This window comes from Oncorhynchus mykiss, chromosome 30 (assembly GCF_013265735.2).
Source record: "Oncorhynchus mykiss isolate Arlee chromosome 30, USDA_OmykA_1.1, whole genome shotgun sequence".
Classification (NCBI taxonomy): domain Eukaryota; kingdom Metazoa; phylum Chordata; class Actinopteri; order Salmoniformes; family Salmonidae; genus Oncorhynchus; species Oncorhynchus mykiss.
This window is the reverse complement of record NC_050570.1, coordinates 17,204,616-17,225,964: the sequence shown is the minus strand read 5'-3', so window position 1 is coordinate 17,225,964 and position 21,349 is coordinate 17,204,616. Positions and strand designations below refer to the sequence as shown.

Sequence of the window (21,349 nt, the reverse complement as noted above, 5' to 3'; positions counted from 1 at the left end):
ATGTAATTTTCTTCTGTTTTACAGATGCTCTGTGGAATCAGACATCAGCCAATGTATGGTCAACATTTGTCAATATTGTGTCTTGTGTTGAGCCATAATCAATCCAAGAGATACTACAACAGAGCTATCAAACTAGCTTTGGAATACTGTAATGTACTAATGTACTAGAACATGGACATAAGTTTTCATCACAGCAGGACACATCTTCTTACCTCACTCTCAGATCTGTTAATCAGGCACAAGTCGTGGACAGTAATCCCCTGAACCCTTCAGCCTATCCTATTAGATTAAGAAGTTAAAGCACCCAACCTGACAACCTCCCTCTGCAATGGCTCTACAGGCTGGGGCTAAAGTGTACCACACACTGACCGTGTCAGTCATCTTACTGTAAACACTTTTAACTTCTGACCACCATACATTGAATGGAGAGTTTATTTGGAATATTGAGATATCAGGTTTCTTGACGATGGACAACTCACATATTCCTAAAATGCATGGCACACCTACAATGTCAGAGGCCGAAAGAATATAGCACATTGCTTGACTATTCCCAACATTTTTTTAAACCTTCAATTGTGCTATTTTGGATTAGACATCATTACTAAAAGTTGAACAACTTGACAATATGTGTTGTATCACATTAAAGTCATTCAAGGAGCTCTACATTGTCTGATAGTTTTCCCATTGTTCATTGATAATTTTACTGTGAACTTCAACCTTACACCTCACAACCACCAAATAGTTAACTGTGTGTGTGTGTGTGTGTGTGTGTGTGTGTGTGTGTGTGTGTGCGTGTGCGTGTGCGTGTGCGTGTGCGTGTGTGTGTGCGTGTGCGTGTGCCTGTGCGTGTGTGTGCATGTGTGTGTGGTGGATGCAACCTGTTCAAAGTCTTGTTTCCTGCCAGCATGCGGCAAACATATGCAACAGAATTAAAGCCCTAAAGCTCACAAATTGATGAGGATTTAATGCAGAGTGCAATTCCTGGGAATTAAACAAATTAGTGATCTAATTAGAGATTTGGTCAACAAAAATGAATTAGATGGATTTGTCATTGCTCTAATGAACATAGATGGAAATTGGGTATTGAGATGTTTGTCTCTTGTATTTTAGCCCTTTCCCATTAATAGATTCATTCTATTTTCTTTCTACAATGTAATCTAATCTACATGTCAGATGTATTGCTTTATCTGAAGAAAAAAAACTAATGTGAATTGCAATAAACAAGCAGCATAATTCATTAAAAAAAACAACTCAAGTATTGTGAATTTAAATGTCAACCTTTGGAAATCACATAGGAATTTCCTATTAATGGAATAACTGATAGCTGATGATTGACTTTTCTTTTTAATCTTGTTGTATTCTCCAGATATGATTTTCTGACCATGCTGCTGCATATTTTAACACGTTTTGCCCTTTGGGAAAGAAATATGGTGCCAGTTCCCTATCCATTTTCAGATCTGTTTAAAGATCATTATTATTGTATACTGTATCATAACTCTTTCACATTTCCAGTTGAGTTTGATTGACTGTTGGGTTTGATTGACTGTTGGGTTTGATTGACTGTTGGGTTTGATTGGACCTGTATACCTTCTACTTGTTGTTGCCTGTGATGACTTTGACAATGACCTTGTCCTCTTGGCCTATCCATGTCCACTCCTCCACCTGCACTTTGCCCTCTCCATGACATCCCCCCCCCCCCTCATCTCCCTCCCTCCCTCCTTTCCTCACCTCCCTCCCCCTTCCCTCACCTCCCGCAGTGTCTCTTCACCACAGGAGCGGTTACAGATTACACTGTGTGATAAGCTTCCTATTTTTTTCGAAACTCCTTGGGATCTCTGGGATTATCCAGGTGCTTATCCCCGGAGTCAGCTTTGGGAAGCCTGCTTTAGTCTCTCTTACGGCACAAGATTTGGTAACCTGTCAGCTCTGACTAATTAGCATCTAAACCGCGCCGGGCTGCCGGAGTGGGCTCACTTTTAACACCCTGTATCTACACACAACCACACACAGACACAATTAGGAACACACAACCACATACAACCACACACGTGAATAGACAGGCACACAAAAAGACACACAGACACATAAAGGTATTCACTCGCACACACGCATGCACGCACACACACATGCACATGCTCAGTTGATGAACTGTACTACCCGGAGTACCATATGTCTTCTCAGAACAGTCATCTGTATGGTCCATTATTCTGTACAGATTTGTTACTTTAAAGTTATTTATTTACTAGTTCAAAAAGTTATCATTCAGTTTAAGCCTTTTCTCATCTGACAGAAATCAATGACACTTTGCTGGGTGAGTTTTTTGTTTATTTATTTGAAATTGTGCAAGATATATAAAATATTGCAATATCTTCATTGGTATATTTACAATTCATTTTCTTCATATACAGAATTCATCAAATACAATATACATGTATACTATCACAGTACAAATCTGGTGTATTGCATTTCAAACAAAAATTGTGCAATATCGTACTTTGGTGCTTTGGTACTCTTATTTGTGCCAGCCAGCCACAGATTTCACAATCATACTCAATACATCTCTCTCAGCCACCTGTCATATAAAGAACAGACCAACATCCAACATGCATCCAATTCTATGTGGTGCTATTGAACCGGAGCGTGGATGGGTGTTGTCTGGTCTGCAGGCTGGCCCAGCTCCAATAGATCCTGGCTGAGACGTAGGACAGAGGGTGGGCTGCGGAGAGAGGGTGGGCTGGGGGACAGCACCAGCACCACACCCCCCTGGGCCTATGGAGGGGGTAATAGGGTGTGTGCAGGGCGTAGGGGAGCTGTCCTGTTACTCGGCGGATCCTGCGGCGAGCCCGGCGGCGATGGTAGTCCCCATTGGAGAAGTCCTGGAAGTTAGTAGGGTGGATGGCCCAAAAATGGCCTTTACCATTGTCACTCCGACCAGCCTTCACAAAGCACTCGTTTAGGGACAGGTTGTGTCTGACGCTGTTCCTCCAGTTCTTATCCTGTAGGACAACAATAAAGTTCACATATGAGACATGAAGTATAAAGTTGAGTAGTGAATGAAGTGTTGTATGTGGCCCTGGAACAGAAAGTATCTTAATTTATTAGAAACTAATAATTGTTTTCCCTCACAGCTGAATCCCCAGTATATACATTGATACACTGTACCGAGAATATGGCAATTTGCTCTTGCTTTCATTTCATTGGTGCCAAGTTCATGTGAAGGGTCCATGGTGACCTTTGGTCAATGACGTTTCAGTTGGCTGCCAGACGAAACCATCATATTCACTTTGTCAAACTCCCCCAATCATGAGGTAAACTTGCTGTTACACCTGTTAAAGACCTAGTTTTAGTTTTTAGCCTGTTGCGGCTATCAACAGGTTTACCTATAGCCTTGAGATGACTCAGTTAGACCTTCCATGCAACAACAGCATCAGCCGAGCCAGGGTCCTGCATGCAGCAATTATACTCATTACTGAGTCAGACCACTGTATTTCTACAGCTTATAATAGGAATATAGTGAACATTTAAAATTATAGATCAACTTTTTTCAAGCTCTTTATTTTCAGATGCTGCCTTATGACTACAGTGGAGGAAGTGCGTAATGTCCCAGAATAGTACTTTAAGTTTTGGAAACTTTACACACACTAGTCATTGCTTGACCAAATAACTTTGCAAAGGTCTACTGGTATTCAGTTAAATTGATAGGAATATCAGTAATTGGCTATTGGCTATACAGGGTTGGCAATGTCAATTAAATTCAGTCCATATATTAAATTAATTGAAATTACATTTCAATCATTTAAGAAATCTGCTTTCTAAATAAATGGAACTCTTTTAAATTATTGAATAGGAATGTACTGTATCTCCTGAATTGAAATGAAACTGGCCCCAACTCTAATTCAGACAAATTCTCAACTTGAAATGAACCCTGAAATGAATCACTTGGACATACCTTGCTCTTGAAGTAGGGGTAGTTATCCATGATCCACTGGTAGATGTCACACAGCAAGAGCTTCTTCTCCTCTGAAGCAAGTATGGCCATGGAGATAAGGGAGATGTAGGACTGGGAAGGCTTGTCCTGTGGGCTGTCTGTAGTGGTTTCCTCTTCATCTTTCCCCCCTTTGATCTCTTCCTCCTCTTCATTCTCCTCCTCTGACCCCTCTTCTCCCTCTGGCCCCTTCTCAGGGCTCCCAGGTTTGATAATTTTCCTCACTGAGAGGATGTCAGGACTCTGGCCCTCCAGTAGGCTATGAGGGGTCTGCCCCACTGCAGGAATATTTTGCTCTTCTCTCATACACTTACTGTCCTTGTTGTACAGCAGGTAGTCTATGGTGAAGCGTAGTCCCAAGCGCTCCCGGTCATTGTTGCAGCTGCTTCTGTCCTCCATGGTTCTTCTTAGACTTTTAAGGCAGTTACTAATACTTTCGATGTAGATGATCTATAACCACCACAAAAGGCAATCCTCAGATTCTTTCACAGGTGTTTTTGTTTCTTAATTTCAAGATGCTGGTCTAGGACACTGCTGTGTTCTCCATCAGGTAGGATGCCTCTCTTCAATGTCCTTTGGGCTAAGTAAGTTAAGTCTCTGGTCACAAGATCAAGTTAGGACAATTAAAAGGGATCCTCCCAACGTACTCTAATTGTTTGGTGACTCAAACTCAATGTGATGCCAAAGCTTGAATAAGTTTAGAAAAATCTAATTTGTTAGACCAAATAGATAGGTTAGAGAAAACAACAGTATATTTTTACAATCTATGCAGTGCTCAACTGTATCTTGTGTACACTAGATCAGAATGGAACACAGTTGTGAAGGTACCACTATTTAAATGTCCGTGAATTTATCCTTCACAGTGAGGGGCAATAGAGACAAGAGAAGCAGAGGTAGGGGGTCTAATCGAAGCAGATTAATTTTATTAACCACAGCAAATCTTTGTAATTACGGGAGATTAAACACTCTGATTTAGTAGGACATGGTGTTCAGAGGGTGCTTCAGCAGCACCAAAAGGCATTTAAACAGCGTTATCCCCACTTAAATGGTTTTCGAACAGAGGATGCGCTGCATAGTGCGCATCATTAGAGTTAGGCTTACTGTAAGCCTTTCTGTTATAAAACATTAAATAATTTATCATAAATGATATGCTAAAATACAACTCCTTTGGCACAATGACAATAGCCAAGAGGCTAGACATAATAACTCAAACTACACTGCTTGAGTTTATCTACTTGATCTAAATTAAATAATTTGGTTGCAGATGTTGAGTGCCAAATCAAGAGCAGAACTATCTCAACTTCATTATTTTACGAATATTTGCCTATTTCTCGCATAGGTCTTGTCACAGTTGCTAGGTTCCAAACAGAATATGACATTTTTAATTGTTCTATGTAAAAAGCTTTAATGCTGCTGACTATTTGTAACTATTATAACACTAAAAAAAAAGTGTTGCACTTGTGCTATTCTAGAGTTAAACTACTATAGCCCTGTTCTGTATATAATCTTGCTATAAAATGTATTATCCTCAATTATATTTTATTCAAAATTCTACTTTCCAGGAATGTCCTTAGCATCAGTAAAGAAAGCTAAGTTGTAATGCTGTATTAGAACAAGGTAGGGCATGCAAACCGTCTCACACTGGCCAAAGAATGAGAGGAATGAAGAACCACCAGTGGAATATATCGCCCTCGTCTGTCCGAGTTGTGGAACTACTACTACAGCATATACAGTACTATCCAAGTATAATGAGTGAGCCATGTGGTAAAATGTGTCATTAATTAAAGCTAGAATCCTTCATTTAACGAATAACAAAGAGGTTACATCCACCTGTGTATTGGTAAACAGCTGAGGGATTGGCCTGGAGAAATGTAACCACTTTCAAATACATAGACAGAGATATGGATGCAAGGACTGACCATCCATAGTATCAAAAGTATAGTTTTAATTAGTTTTGAGGCTATCCAGCAGTCAAACTCATTCCATGGAGGGCCTAGTGTCTGCGTTTTTCTTTTCTTATTTCAATAAAGACCCAGAGCAGAGTTAGACTACTATGTATTGTTCCAATAGTATACTTAAGTTAACATTTATCAAAGATGATATATGACAGCGTATATAATCTTTAATTCGATTTTATGAATCAATTTGTACCATTTCTGTTCTTCAGCACAAATCACAAAGTTTGGAAATCCAGAAATGGATCTTCAATGGAGAGTGTGAAATCGGGATTTATTTAACTCATGACTGCTCTAATTCAATGCACTGCATTTTCAAATTGAAAATCAAATATAACCTCTCATCAGAATGTGACTTCAGTACGCTACATCTGTGTACTGCATTTTGACTTGACTCCCTGGGATTATTTAGGTTTTGTGTTAAAAAAAAAATATATATATATATATATATATATATATACAAAGCATTTACAGTTGATAGCTAATAGTTCATTGCAAATCCCGAAGTGGATGTTTTCGCTCGGTCAGGAGTTGATTTGGCCATGTGCCTCTCCCCATTTAACAAGTCATGCTTTCCTCTGGTGTTGAATTTGAATTATTTCCACAACGCATATTCTCTTTGTCTCGGTAGTATAAAACTCAGCAAACACCAACGTTCAGCTATTTGGAGGCTGGTTATGTTTTCTTATAATTGAGGCCTAACATGTAGGGGAGGCCTGTCTTTTAGTGTTTAAAAAAAAGTTGTACTGTCACTTTAAAACAATGCTGGCACGCCTACTTTCAACACACTCCTTGAGGCTCGTGATGTAGTTGCGCTGTGATTGGAAGCAGAGAACCGTCGACCAGCGACCCCTCTGTCTCTCATTGGCGAAGGACTGTCTTTCGGCTCTGGCTCTCGCGGGGCTGCTGTACGAAGATGGCGGCCGAACTGGTGGAAGCGATGGTAAGCAGAGCTCCGCTCGCCTGGGTTGATAGAAAAGGGTCTGCTGTAGCGTGGGGGATGGCCTGCTAGGCTGGGAAACTGTAAGGGTGTGTCATGAATACTGTCTAAAATGGTTTAACTTAGCTACTTAGTGATGGTTGATTAATTGGTATATTGAAACTGTTTTCCGTGCGCTGCTAAGTGCGTCTAGTTAGCAGGGACATGGCAAAGTGATGAGACCATAAACATTCGCCAGCAGGGAGTCGGCGTGAAATTGTACCATTCAGTGTTTAAGCAAGATATTGCATTAAGCATTCGGGCCATCCGTTGTCCATTTGACTTGTCAAATGACAGCGGATGTATTGTCGGATGTATTTTCAGTATTGGGGGTGACAACAGAACAAGTGGAGTTAGCTTAGCTATGTAACCAATAGCCTAGCCTCTGTCAGACAAGGCAATTGCTCAATGCCGCTGTCTGGACAAAACAGTAAGCATGTCACTGAGGCTTATGCACGAACTGTAGAAATTAAGTCAGTTGATGAGATTGACTGATGTAGCTAACTTGTAAGGTCATTTTCTTATTAACTAAATAGCTAGCTAACGTTCCATGCATTGCTGGGTCTTCGATTATACCGGTGTTGTGTCCTATAGTAGTTAAATGAGGGACCAGTCTCGGTTTTGCTTGCAGGAAATAAATGTATGGCGTTAGGAACAGAAGGGGCTCATAGGTCACGTTACTGAATTCTAGAGGGTATGGATGGGAAATATTGCTCCAAGCAAATACTGACACTGATATTTCAACCCAGCAAAAAAATAAGTTGGAATGACCTGAGTATACACTTTAAAAAAAACTTTTTTTTAGACACCTGTGCCCATCTCTTTGTGTAGGCTATTTTTCTTATTGGGACTTGCCTGGGTCAAGGAATCCAAACCAAAGATTGTAATCCAGAATCAAAGATGGTAATCCCAAAACCTCCCCTCTTCTTCCTGTCCCTCTCTCCATTGTCTTCCCTCCAGAACATGGTGAAGAATTTTCGGGTGTCTGACCTGCAGACGCTGCTGGCCTCCATGGGCCGCAGTAAAAGTGGTCTGAAGCAGGACCTGGTGGGACGGGCGCTGAGGCTGGTGCAAACAGAGTGCAGCCCAGAGCTGCTGAAGAACGTGCGGCAGCTCTATGAGTCACGCTTCCCCAAGGCGTCGGGTTGGCTGGCTGCCCGGCGCCCGGAGGGGGTCTCTGTGGCCTACTCCTCCCTCAGCTCCTCGCCCACTGGCACACAGGGCACAGACTACCTCAACGGCATCCCCAAGCTGTCCTCCACACCAGCAGCTGAGGTCAAGCTGGTGTCACTGCCCTTTTACCAAACTCTGGAGAAGCTGTTGCTGCCAACGGAGCTGAGTGAGTGATTTTTGTATTATTTTTTTTACTCGCAGTGACATGTCAGGCTAGTCTTTGTAGAGAGGCCCAAACATTTTTACTGCTGAAACGATAAAGCTCAGAAGAATACTTCCTGGTCAGGTCTTGTGGTCAGAAAACCCCCTGGCAATTGGGCCCTGGCCCTACACATACGGTGCATTCGGGAAGTATTCAGAACCCCTTGACTTTTACCACATTTTGTTATGTTACAGCCTTATTCTAAAATTTGATTTTCTTTTATTTATTATTTTCTTTATGTCCCCCTCAATCTACACACACTACCCAATAATGACAAGGCAAAAACGTTTTTGGAAATGTTTGCTAATTTATATATAAAAAATAAACTGAAATATCACAATTTCAGCCCCTTTAGTCAGTACTTTGTTGAAGCACCTTTGGCAGGGATTTACAGCCTTAAGTCTTCTTGGCTTTGAAGCTACACGCTTGGCACACCTGTATTTGGATAGTTTCTCCCATCCATCTCTGCAGATCCTGTCAAGCTATGTCAGGCTGGATGGGGAGCTGCACAGCTATTTTCAGGTCTCTCCAGAGATGTTTGATCGGATTCAAGTCCGGGCTCTGGCTGGGCCATTCGAGGGCATTGAGACTTGTCCCGAAGCCACTCCTGCGTTGTCTTGGCAGTGTGCTTAGGGTTGTTGTCCTGTTGGAAGGTGAACATTCGCCCTTAGTCTGAGGTCCTGAATGCTCTGGAGAAGATTTTCCATCAAGGATCTCTCTCTACCTTGCTCCGTTCATCTTTCCCTTGATCCTGACTAGTCTCCAGACCTTGCCGCTGAAAAACATCCCCAAAGCATGATGATGCCACAACCATGCTTCACCATAGGGATGGTGCCAGGTTTCCTCTAGACGTGCTGCTCTACCATAAAGGCCTGATTGGTGGAGTGCTGCGGAGATGGTTGTCCTTCTGGAAGGTTCTCCCATCTCCACAGAGGAACTCTGGAGCTCTGTCCGTGACCATCAGGTTCTTGGTCACCTCCCTGATCAAGGCCCTTCTCCCCTAATTGCTCAGTTTGGCTGGGCGGCCAGCTCTAGAAAGAGTCTTGGTGATTCCAGATTTCTTCCATTTAAGAATGATGGAAGTCACTGTGTTCTTGGGGTCCTTCAATGCTGCAGAACATTTTTCGGTACCCTTCCCCAAATCGGTGCCTCGACACAATCATGTATCAAGGTCTACAGACAATTCCTTCGACATGGCTTGGTTTTTGCTCTGACATGCACTGTCAACTGTGGGACCTTTATATAGACAGGTGTGTGCCTTTCCAAATCATGTCCAATCAATTTAATTCACAACAGATGGGCTCCAATCACGTTGTAGAAGCATCTCAAGGATGATCAATAGAAACAGGATGCACCTGAGCTCAATTGAGTGTGCATAGTAAAGGGTCTGAATACTTATGTAAATACGGTATTTCTGTTTGTTTAATACATTTGCAAGCATTTCTAAAAACCTGTTTTTGTTTTGTCATTATGGGGTATTGTGTGTAGATTGAGGACAAATGTATTTTTTATCAATTTTAGAATAAGGCTGTAAGATAACAAAATGTGGAAAAAGTCAAGGGGTCTGAATACTTTCCCGAATGCACTGTATATTACTGATAGAAACATGCCATGGCATTAAAATTAGAAGTACTAAGGACATTTTGGACATTGCACAACATCACTATGCTTCGTAATGTGTATGATCTATTTTTCTGCACCTGTCCTTGTAGTTGCCCAGAACAGTGAGAAACTGCAGGACAGTCAATGTGTATTTGAGCTAACACAGAGCCAAGCGGACCAAGTCAGAAACTCAACGTGAGTATAACACTTTTATTAAAAGTTAACTGTCTATCCTACTGCTTGTGACTTTGAATGAGCACTGAGGGTACCATAATTTTTCCCTCTTGTTGTTTCAGTGAGCTTCGGCCAGGAATGAAGGCAATCCAGGTGGTTCTTAGGTGAGTTAAGATGTCAAACCGTTTTACACACAGCAGCCCACCAATCCTACTGTTAATATAGTTGCATAGATACGTATAGTTGATGCATACAGTACCAGTCGAAAGTTTGGACACACCTACTCATTCAAGGGTTTTTCTTTATTTTTTACTATTTTCTACATTGTAGAATAATAGTGAAGACATCAACTATGAAATAACACATGGAATCATGTAGTAACCAAAAAAGTGTTAAACAAATCAAAATACATTTTATATTTGAGATTCTTCAAAGTAGCCACCCTTTGCCTTGACAGCTTTGCACACTCTTGGCATTCTCTCAACCAGCTTCACCTGGAATGTTTTTCCAACAGTCTTGAGGGACTTCCCACATATGCTGAACACTTGTTGGCTACTTTTCACTCTGCAGTCCAACTCATCCCAAACCATCTCAATTGGGCTGAGGTCAGGTCATCTGATGCAGCACTCCACCAATCTCCTCCTTAGTCAAATAGCCCTTACATAGCCTGGAGGTGTGTTGGGTCATTGTCCTGTTGAAAAACAAATTATGGTCCAACTAGGCACAAACCAGATGTCTGTGCCTAGTTGGCGTATCGCTGAAGAATGCTGTGGTACACATGCTTATTAAGTGTGCCTTGAATTCTAAATAAATCACTGACAGTGTCACCAGGAAAGCACCATCACACCACCACCTCCTTGCTTCACGATGGGAACTACACATGCGGAGATCATTTTATCACCTACTCTGCGTCTCACAAAGATACAGTTGGAACCAAAAATCTCCAGTTTGGACTCCAGACCAAAGGACAGATTTCCACCAGTCTAATGTTCATTGCTGGTGTTTTTGGCCCAAGCAAGTCTCTTCTTCTTATTGGTGTCCTTTAGTAGTGGTTTCTTTGCAGCAATTCGACCATGAAGGCCTGATTCACACAGTCTCCTCTGAACATTGGATGTTGCAATGTGTCTGTTACTTGAACTCTGAAACATTTATTTGGGCTGCAGTTTCTGAGGCTGGTAACTCTAATGAACGTATCCTCTGAAGCAGAGAACTCTGGGTCTTCCTTTCCTATGGTGGTCCTCATGAGAGCTAGTTTCATCACAGTGCTTGATGGTTTTTGCGACTGCATTTGAAGAAACTTTCAACATTCTTGAAATGTTCCGTATTGACTGACCTTCATTTGTTAAATTAATGATGGACTGTCGTTTCTCTTTGCTTATTTGAGCTGTTCTTGCCATATGGCCAAAATATTGCTATCTTCTGTATACCCTCCTACCTTGTTACAACACAACTGATTGGCTCAAATGCATTAAGATAGAAATTCCACATTAACTTTTAACGAGGCACACCTGTTAATTGAAAGCATTCCAAGTGACTACCTCATGAAGCTGGTTGAGAGAATGCCAAGAGTGTGCAAAGCTGTCATCAAGGCAAAGGCTGGCTACTTTGAAGAATCTCAAATATATATTTTTTTCTCTTCTCTTTTTTTTTCTACTACATGATTCCGTTTGTGTTTCATAGTTTTGATGTCTTCACTAATATTCTACAATGAAGAAAATAGTAGAAATAAAGAAAAACCCTTGAATGAGTGTGTCCAAACTTTTGACAAGTACTGTACATGTTAGGTACATACAGTCGATTTGTAAAACTCAAGTATGCAGTTATAGCCTATGCCATATCAGTATCTAGGTTTATAGCAATTTGTTTAGATTTTCATGCAAATATTTGCTTAAAATATGCACATTTCACAAGCAGTGGTCGATTTCCATCAAACTGTCTTGTTTATTAAAAGCTGTGCGGAATGACATGCACATAAAAAGCACTTTGTCGTAAAACTTTTAATTTACCAAAACAAAACAAGTACAATGAGTTTCCATCCAGTTTTTAACTCTGCCGTTGGTTTTGGCACAAGAAGTCTGCAACAAACGGTAAATGTGCCCACTTGTCTTAGCACGTGTGCTCTAGCCAACAGCTCGCAGAGGGTAGGCTTCATGATGACATTTTGGATAAGCGCAAGATCATTTTTATTTGTCAATTGACAGCCAAGCATTGATCGTGTCACTAGCGTCAAACTAAGACCCTCAATATTTACTGGAAAGGAGCATTAAGATCATCACTGTGCACTTTCACCACCCTGTGAAGTTCATCAATTATTTCATCTGTAGCCTAATAAACTGCAGTGCACATGCTTTTCTAAGTCATGGGAGAACCACGCAACATTCTACAGTTTACTTTGAGATGATGTTTTTTTGTTCTGTTGACATTTGGAAAGTTTTCCTCTACAGTGTCCTCGTTTGTCAACAGTGAAAGTAAAAAATTTTAAAAAATGGTGTACAATTTGAAATGTGTGTATTGAATGACATCTGACCACCTCAACCATTCATTGGGAATGGCTCCGTGTCTGAGACATTCCCTGAGCCATAAATGTTGCCACTTATCTAACACTGCTAACCAATCAACCTCCTATGCTGTTTTTACGATGCTTTACAGAATCTGTTACACAGACTCCATCGGTGTCCAGGAAGATCAGTACCCTCCCAATATTGCTGTCAAAGTCAACCAGTCTTACTGTCATGTACCGGTGAGTATTCAAGATGGGGAATCACATCAGGCATACAAACCAACCAACTAATCAGAAGAAAATGCCTAAATATTAGAGGCTTAACATGCCTATATTTGTTGTGTACAGGGTTACTACCCTTCTAATAAGCCAGGTGTGGAGCCGCGTCGGCCCTGTCGCCCAGTCAACATCACACCTTGGTTACAACTCTCCACTGCCACCAACCGGGTCACTGTCACATGGGGCAACTTCGGCAAGGTCAGTCTCTGGTTGACACTGTTCTGTAATTGAAAACCTCGCTGCTGTATTCCAAATGGTTTTTTATTCATTTTTATGACAAGTTTTTGAAATGGTGTGGTTTGTTTTCTGTAAAAATTCATAACTGCTGCTTTCCAGTGTTCATTCTGCTCACTGCTCTCGTTCTGTGTGCAGCGCTACTCTGTGGCAGTGGATTTAGTGAGGGTCTTCACATCAGCAGAGCTCTTCGGCCAACTCAAACACTGCTCAGTGGAGAGTGCAGAACGCTGTCGTGAACGCAGTAAGTGGCCTCAACATTTTTCTTTCTCCCTGTTTTCCATGCTTCTTGCATTTTAGTGATGTTCACTGTGTAATGCTGTGTGATGTTCAACTAGTTTCTCTCTGCTGTGTCCAGTCCAGGACAAGCTCCGCTTTGATCCAGAGAGTGAGATCGCTACCACAGGGCTACGGGTGTCCCTCATCTGTCCTGTGAGTATCTGGCTCCCACTCTAATCCATATCCACCCAAGAGAGGAAGTCACAAACCTTTCAGTTGTTTCTGACCAAAAAAAGAGAACTCACGACAAACAGGTTACAACCCACCATTTGTCCACAGCTTAATAATCAAATCAAAGTGTATTCGTCACATGCGCAGAATACAACAGATGTAGGTAGACCTTACTGTGAAATGCAGAATACAACAGATGTAGACCTTACAGTGACATGCTGAATACAACAGTTGTAGACCTTACCGTGAAATGCAGAATACAACAGTTGTAGACCTTACCGTGAAATGCAGAATACAACAGTTGTAGACCTTACCGTGAAATGCTTACTTACAAGCCCTTAACCAACATTGCAGTTCAATAAATAGTTAATAAAATATTTACTAAATAAACTAAAAATAGAATCAATCAAAAAGTAACACAATAAATGTAAATAACAATAACTAAGCTATATACAGGGGGTACCGGTACTGAGTCAATGTGCGGGGTTACAGGATAGTCGAGGTAATGGCATGTCTCCCTTTCCTCCTCTCAGCTGGTGAAGATGCGGATAGGTGTTCCATGTCGGGTGATCACCTGTGCCCACCTGCAGTGTTTTGACGCAATCTTCTTCCTGCAAATGAATGAGAAGAAGCCCACGTGGACCTGCCCTGTGTGTGACAAGCAGGCTCCCTTTGAGCTGCTCACCATCGATGGGTAAGTAAGGCACGTTGAGACTTACTAGCACTACCCTCACAGGAATTTGAGAACCACGCTTCCTCTTTGCATGGGTCAACCTTGGAAACAAATATTTTGATTTTTGGAGCAATTTGTAGACTCCTGTTAAAACCTGCAATGGCTTACCTACACTGGGCTACATTTTCAATAAGGCTGATGCCTCTCCCTGTTCTATTGTGGAACAGAGTAGAATAGTAGAAATATCAAACCATTTCCATTGGGCTCCTGAGTGGTGCAGTGGTCTAAGGCACTAAATCTCAGTGCTAGAGGTGTCACTACAGACCCTGGTTCGATTCCAGGCTGTATCACAACTGGCTGTGATTGGGAGTTTCATAGGGTGGCACACAATTGGCCCAGCGTCGTTAGGGTTTGGTCGGGGTAGGCTGTCATTGTAAGTAAGAATAGATTTTTGACTGACTTGCCTAGATAAATAAAATTCCACAAACTTCCTAACTAAGATTTGAAAGTTGATAATGTGTGTTGTGGGACACATCCGATCGATCCCTTCTTGTGTGTCCTGATATGATATGTACTTCTCTTACGGACTGTTTGTCTCATGTTTCAGGCTGGCATCTGAGATCTTAAAAGAGACCCATGAGGATATTGAGGAGATTGAATATCTGACTGACGGTTCATGGAGACCCATCCGAGATGAGAAGGAGAAGGAGAGGGAACGCAGCAACACGCCTGACTACCCTGTTCTGGATATATGTAAGTGCATGTCAAATATTGCCATTATTGCCTTTTTGACAATTGCAGACTAACGTTTTGATTTTTAATTTAAGTTTTCAAAATTTATTTAAGACGCCACGCTGTGTAGGTCATGTCTGTTTATCTTTTTTTAAACAGCATTGGTTTGTAATAGTGTGTGAACCTGTTCCTTCTTCTCAGGTGTTCCTGAGGTAAATGGCCACTCCCCGGCCCACAGCAGCACCAGCCAGACGGGGAAGTCAGGAGCTGGGTCCACGGCGGGGGGGGCGGGAGGAGGAGTGGTGGTTGATCTGACTCTAGACTCTGAGGAGGAGGAGGGGGGAGGGGCTGGAGGAGACAGCGACGACACTGAGGACAGCCAGGACAGCCCCGCCCCCAAGAGGGGCCGATACGACTATGACAAGGACCTGGTCACAGCGTACTGACTGGCGGACTGACCCCACAGACTGGGAGAGAGGGTTGGGCTAGGTTGGAGGACTGGAAATCATTAGTCCCTACTACATCACCCGCCCCCACTACTCTAGCATATATTCACACAGACACATGCACATACATGCACTGTCAACCTCTGGAGTGGTTAGGCTTCCTCAATACACCACTGGAAAAAGCAGCTCCCTGACACTTGTGACCCTCCCCCTCCCAGCATTCAAATTCTGTATCCTCCATCATAAAGACCATTGAAAAGAGTAACCTCCCGAACTATTTATCCCCTCCATCTTCTTGTACTTTGTATTTGACTTGAACTTAAGGCTCTCAAAGCCACAAGCATTTGGTGTTTGCGTCTCAGAATTTCGTCACTTTTTGTGATCGCAGGCAGTGGGAGATATGGAGCCTCCTCAGTAGTTCAGTGGTAAGAGGTCAAAATAACTTAAATGAATCATTTGGGACACGAACAACAGACTAGATTTTTCTGGAATATGATTAAATTGAACACCCCTACTTTTTCTTTCTGTTTAATTTATTCAGACAATGAAAATAAATTAGCTCTAACAAAACCTTTCCCCATTTTTATTGTCTTTAAATGCTGACAACCTACCTCAGTCATACACAGCAAACTTACTTGATCAGAGAGAGTAGCACCTGAACTAAGGTTGCTATAGTATTTAACAAGAGGGTCTATTTTTATTGTCTAACTTTTTTTCGCTCACTCGCCTCACTTTTCCAAACAATTTATGTATGGCCTTTCTAAGGAATGGGTTATTGGAATCAGGGTCGTGTTTATTAGGGCACATGTTGCAAAACATATTTTTATGGTTTGTAACAGAATGAGCATTTCTTATTGGACAAGTACAGTTGGTACCTCCCTATTTAACTCCATTCGAGCATTTTTGTTCCAATTTGTGCCTACTGAATACGACCCAGGAATGCTGTGTCTTTGACAAGTTATTGTATATACCCCTCATTGCATTGAAATCTACGATTTGATTTGGTGGCTGAATTCATATGACAAGCAATTGTCTTTGTGGAGAGTTTGCAAAAACAAGCAGTTATCATTTGAGGTTTTGGAACATGCTCTTTTCAGATTCTTCCCAGTGTTCTGTTTTGCCAGTGTTGTTCATATTGATCAAGGAAACAAATGCAGGATGTATTCTTTTCACTTGCCTATTTCATGTCTGTTTTCAACAGTTGGATAGTCTAGAGACTGACTACTGCTGCATTCAACCTTCCCCTGATATCCTGAGAGCTTTGCAGGGTTTTGAACTGGACTAGAGTTTTTTTTTATTTTTTTTTTATTGAATAAGGCTCTAACTAAAGAATGATCATGTCACAAATATTAGTATCCACACAATTGGTCAAGATCATGTTGAGGCAATCGTGCCAAACAGATTTGGGTCAGTTATCTCTTGTTGTTAGGTCAGATTTGGGTGCCTTTTTGTTTTGAGTTAAGATTGGTGGAGGCTGGAGCCCACAGTTGTTTGGCTACTTGAGCTGGTCTACACAGGAAGGCTCAGTAAGAAAATGAATGAACTTATTTTTTTTTCGTTTCCCTGGAGTGGAGGACTTGAGGGATGTATCTTCAGATCTGGAATGGGATTAATTTGTTAGTGTCGTCATCCTTTTTGACTTAATTTTCTTCGTCTTAAGTATTTTATTTATTGATAATTGATTGCTTCGCGTCTTTTATTTGAATGGCAGTTTATATTAAAATGTACAAATGTCTCAATGGAAAGAGTGCTTTACCAGAGCATTTATATACGGCTCTGATCTGTACACGTTTTCAGTAAGGGATAGCAGAACACTTACGAAGTTTGGACTTTTTGTGGAAGAGTGAATGATTGTGGCACAAAGCACTGCCATTGTTAGACAGGTTCCATTCCTTTTCCTCTGAGGAAACTTAGCACTTCTAACCAATGACACATTCTGCCTCCTCCCAGTTCAAAGATATTACCCTCAGAAATCAGCATTTAATATCACATAGATCCTAGATGAATGTCCTCTACATCCGTAATAGCTTCTTCAGAGGAGCTTTTTTCCACAGGCACAGTTAAAATTGTAATAAACAGTTCATCTTTTGATGTTGTTGAGAGAATTTGGCTACATGGATGGTATGAGTTTAAATATCCTCTCACTTTTATTTACTTTCCAGGTCATTAGATTCCTCACCCCAAGATAGTCCCTGTTTTCATTCAGAATTGTAGAGATGGCATTTCTGTTTTTATAGAACTGTGTGTTCTAAATTCCAAAAATGTCTCATGGTATTGATGATGCATGCATTTGACTAGCATATTGATATTTTGTGATCATCCTGAATTCAGACTTGCGTAGACATTTTGTCCAAAGTGTAGTAGTATACCTAATCTAATAATGAGATGGTAACGACCTTGAGGAAATTTATGGGCTCTGGTCTTTTATGTTAACCTGGTCTTCCAATATTCTGCAGTACTCATGACATGTCCATATAGCTTGCGGATTGTTATACCGATTGGTGAGTCCTGTAAACATGGGAAACCCGCAATGATTGATGGCACTTTCTGTAAAAGAAACTCAAACCGTAGCCATGTCCCTGAATGACAGTCGTTGTACAACTTAATGCATTTAAGCAACATGTTAATACATCTTGCAGAATTTAATCTTCAACTAACATAAATTACTTTACAGATTTAAATCACATTGTTTAAATTTACAGGTGCAAAAGTGTAGAAGAACATCGCTGCACAGATAAGATTTCCTCAAGCTTTTTCATATCGTGGGCAAGGCGAGAGAGGTGAAGTACATGTTGTTTCTAAGGAACTCAATTATAATAATGCTTAAGGTAGCATGAGCAGTGGCTTGCAATCCTTGATGTAAATGTTTTGTTTGTCTTTTTATATGTTCATATTAAAAGACAATACAATTAAAATATTTTATTAAGCTTTGAATTGCCTCCAGTTGTTCCAAAAGTCCAATAAAATCACAAATACCAGTGATGGAACTGATGCCACTTTAGGTGTAAGGGAGGTGGTTGAGGTGTAGATTGGTGTGATGTCCTGTACCTGACACATTTGTCTCCTGTTCAAAAAGAACTAAAATTCTAAATAATCGTATTCGAACACCTGTTATTGATGTGTGGAACTAATTAAAACATTTTTTAAATCTAATGGTCTTAGAAACTTTTAAAGCTAAAATTACTTAACTGAAGTTCCTTCTGGAAAAAGTGATTTAAAACAAACATTTAATCATGATCAAATGACTTTTGCCAGTTTTCCCATAGGTAATCAAATTGTATTTGTCACATGCTTCGTAAAACAGATGTGGACTAACAGTGAAATGCTTACGTATAGGCCCTTCCAAAAAAGTGCAGAGAAAGAAAATAGAGAAATAATATTAAAGTAAAACACATAGTAATGACCAATGAGTAACGCTAACTTGGCTATGTACAAGGGGTACCCAGTCGATGTGCTGAGGTACGAGGTAATTGAGGTAGATGAGTATATACATATAACTAGGAATAAAGTGACAGATGGTAAACGGTAGCAGCAGTGTTGGTGATGAGTCAAAGTTAGTGCAAAATAAATAATGGCTATCAATTTATTAATGATCAGTCTTTTATGGCTTGGGGGTAGAAGCTGTTCAGGATCATGTTGGTTCCAGACTGCATCGATACCGCTTTCCGTGCAGTAGCAGAGAGAATCGTCTATGACTTGGGTGTCTGGAGTCTTTGACAATTGTTAGGGCCTTCCTCTGACATCGCCTGGTATAGAGGTCCTGGATGGCAGGTAGCTCTGCCCCAATGATGTACTGTGCCGTATGCACTACCCTCTGTAGCTCTTTGCAGTCGGATGCCAAGCAGTTGCCATACCAAGCGGTGATGCAGCCAGTCAAGATGCTCCCAATGGTACAGTTGTATAACCTTTTGAGGATCTGAGGGCCCATGCCAAATCTTTTCAGCCTCCTGAGGGGGAAAAGGCGTTGTCGAGCCCTCTTCACGACTGTGTTGGTATGTTTGGACCATAATAGATCCTTAGGGATATGTACACCGAGGAATTTTAAGCTCTCAATCTGCTCCACTTCAGGCAGTTCTATGTGAATGGGGCTGTGCTCGGCCCTCCGTTTCCTGTAGTCCACGATCAGCTCCTTTGTCTTGCTGACATTGAGGAAGAGGTTGTTCTGGCAGCAGACTGCTAGGTTTCTGATCTCCCTGTAGGCTGTTTTATCGTCGTCTGTGATCAGGCCTACCACCCTTGTGTCATCAGCAAACTTAATAATGGTGTTGAAGTGTAGCCCGACCACGCAGTCGTGGGTGAACGGGGAGGACAGGAGGGGTCTAAGAACGCACCCTTGAGGGGCCCCTGTTTTGAGGGTCAGCGTGGCGGATGTGTTACCTACTCTCACCACCTGGGGGTGTCCCGTCAGAAAATCCAGGAACCAGTTGCAGATGGAGGTGTTCCAGGGTGTTCCAGTCCCAGGGTCCTCAGCTTAGTGATGAACTTGGAGGGCACTATGGTGTTGAACGCTAAGTGAAGTTCTCCATCCTAAATGTAAGCCTTTAATAGTATCTTGATGCACGTGTCTAAGTAACATACTAAAAAAATCCCCATCAAAATCTGTCAGTTTAAGAAAAATATGTTCTCTATCCGGCTATGTCGCCCTTCTGCATCTGCGGTGGAAGGTGGCCGAGCTACAGCGATGTTTGTTAGGCCATGAAGCATCACTAAAATCAATCTTCTCATGAAAACGTCTGTAGCGTCCGAACCATTTGGGTTACAAACTAATATCACCCCACTATGGAAAGGGGAGATTCTCATAAACACTATGTTCTCCGTTTTGCTTTACGACCCCCACAAGTGTCACAGGACTTGTCTGAAGGTAATCGGTACTGTTATTATTTTTTTAAGTTATGGAGGTCGTTGTGTCCAAAAAACAATATTTCCTTAGCTTTCTTATCTCCTAGGAATAGAAAAAACACAACCTTATTCTATATGATTTTTTTCCCTGTGTTCTGCCATTTAGAAGTGTTTTTCAGTATGCTTCTATGGACAATAGTGGTCAAATTTAAATATTTTATCAAAATTGTTGTATATAGAGTACCAGTCAAAAGTTTGGACCCACCTACTCATTCAAGGAATTGTCTTTTTATTTTGACTATTTTCTACATTGTAGAATAATAGTGACGACATCGAAACTATGAAATAACACACAATCATGTAGTAACCAAACAAGTGTTAAACAAATCAATCTATTTTAGATTCTCCAAAGTAGCAACCCTTTGCCTTGATGACAGCTTTGCACACTCTTGGCATTCTCTCAACCAGCTTCACCTGGAAAGCTTTTCCAACAGTCTTGAAGGAGTTCCCACATATACTGAGCACTTGTTGGCTGCTTTTCCTTCACTCTGCTGTCCAACTCATCCCAAACCATCTCGATTAGGTTGAGGTCAGGACATCTGATGCAGCACTCCATCACTCTCCTTCTTGGTCAAATAGCCCTTACACAGCCTGGAGGTGTGTTGGGTCATTGTCCTGTTGAAAAACAAATGATAGAATGGCGTATTGTTGCAGAATGTGATAGCCATGCTGGTTAAGTGTGCCTTGAATTCTAAATAAATCACAGTCTTACAGCAGAGCACCATTACACCACCTCATCCATGCTTCACGGTGGGAACCACACATGCAGAGATCATCCGTTCACCTACTCTGCATCTCACAAAGACAAACATTTCAAATTTGGACTCATCAGACCAAAGGACAGATTTTCAACAGTCTAATGTCAAATCAAATCAAATCAAATTTTATTTGTCACATACACATGGTTAGCAGATGTTAATGCGAGTGTAGCGAAATGCTTGTGCTTCTAGTTCCGACAATGCAGTAATAACCAACAAGTAATCTAACTAACAATTCCAAAACTACTGTCTTATACACAGTGTAAGGGGATAAAGAATATGTACATAAAGATATATGGATGAGTGAT

General features: G+C 41.3%; 2 protein-coding genes and 1 long non-coding RNA gene across 4 annotated transcripts in view; 2 read left to right on the top strand and 1 right to left on the bottom strand.

Moving 5' to 3' along the window:
• Nucleotides 1-1,653, top strand: part of LOC110520947 — a 28,720-nt gene extending 27,067 nt beyond the window's left edge. Inside the window, exon 3 of the long non-coding RNA XR_002473058.2 lies at nucleotides 25-1,653. This is a non-coding gene — a long non-coding RNA (uncharacterized LOC110520947). The remainder of the gene's footprint in view (nucleotides 1-24) is intronic.
• Nucleotides 1,654-2,317: 664 nt separating this feature from the next.
• LOC110520946 (forkhead box protein D4-like) lies at nucleotides 2,318-4,785 on the bottom strand. Its single transcript, XM_021598398.2, has 2 exons — nucleotides 3,950-4,785; nucleotides 2,318-2,996 (listed from the first exon to the last, which is right to left on the bottom strand). The coding sequence occupies exons 1-2, from the start codon at nucleotides 4,382-4,384 to the stop codon at nucleotides 2,616-2,618; spliced, it is 816 nt and encodes a 271-aa protein (XP_021454073.2). The 5' UTR covers nucleotides 4,385-4,785; the 3' UTR covers nucleotides 2,318-2,615.
• A 1,947-nt stretch (nucleotides 4,786-6,732) lies between these two features.
• LOC110521438 (E3 SUMO-protein ligase PIAS4-A) lies at nucleotides 6,733-18,314 on the top strand. 2 transcript variants are annotated; one of them, XM_021598984.2, is made up of 11 exons: nucleotides 6,733-6,883; nucleotides 7,880-8,258; nucleotides 10,007-10,091; nucleotides 10,193-10,234; nucleotides 12,720-12,810; nucleotides 12,919-13,047; nucleotides 13,222-13,327; nucleotides 13,442-13,515; nucleotides 14,067-14,227; nucleotides 14,814-14,959; nucleotides 15,140-18,314. In XM_021598984.2, the coding sequence occupies exons 1-11, from the start codon at nucleotides 6,857-6,859 to the stop codon at nucleotides 15,382-15,384; spliced, it is 1,485 nt and encodes a 494-aa protein (XP_021454659.2). In that variant the 5' UTR covers nucleotides 6,733-6,856; the 3' UTR covers nucleotides 15,385-18,314. The 2 variants fall into 2 exon arrangements, with proteins under 2 accessions (XP_021454659.2, XP_021454660.2); XM_021598985.2 differs by lacking the exon at nucleotides 6,733-6,883 and adding an exon at nucleotides 6,908-6,963.
• Nucleotides 18,315-21,349: the final 3,035 nt, after the last annotated feature.

Bases quoted from the DNA above. Each gene is read 5' to 3' on its own strand.
- LOC110520946 (XM_021598398.2), bottom strand. From the start codon at position 4,384: ATGGAGGACAGAAGCAGCTGCAACAATGACCGGGAGCGCTTGGGACTA. The intron at 2,997-3,949 runs GTATGTCCAAGT...GTTGTCCTACAG, and splicing joins ACCCCTACTTCAAGAGCAAG to GATAAGAACTGGAGGAACAG.
- LOC110521438 (XM_021598984.2), top strand. From the start codon at position 6,857: ATGGCGGCCGAACTGGTGGAAGCGATG. The intron at 10,092-10,192 runs GTGAGTATAACA...TTGTTGTTTCAG, and splicing joins GACCAAGTCAGAAACTCAAC to TGAGCTTCGGCCAGGAATGA. The intron at 10,235-12,719 runs GTGAGTTAAGAT...GATGCTTTACAG, and splicing joins GCAATCCAGGTGGTTCTTAG to AATCTGTTACACAGACTCCA.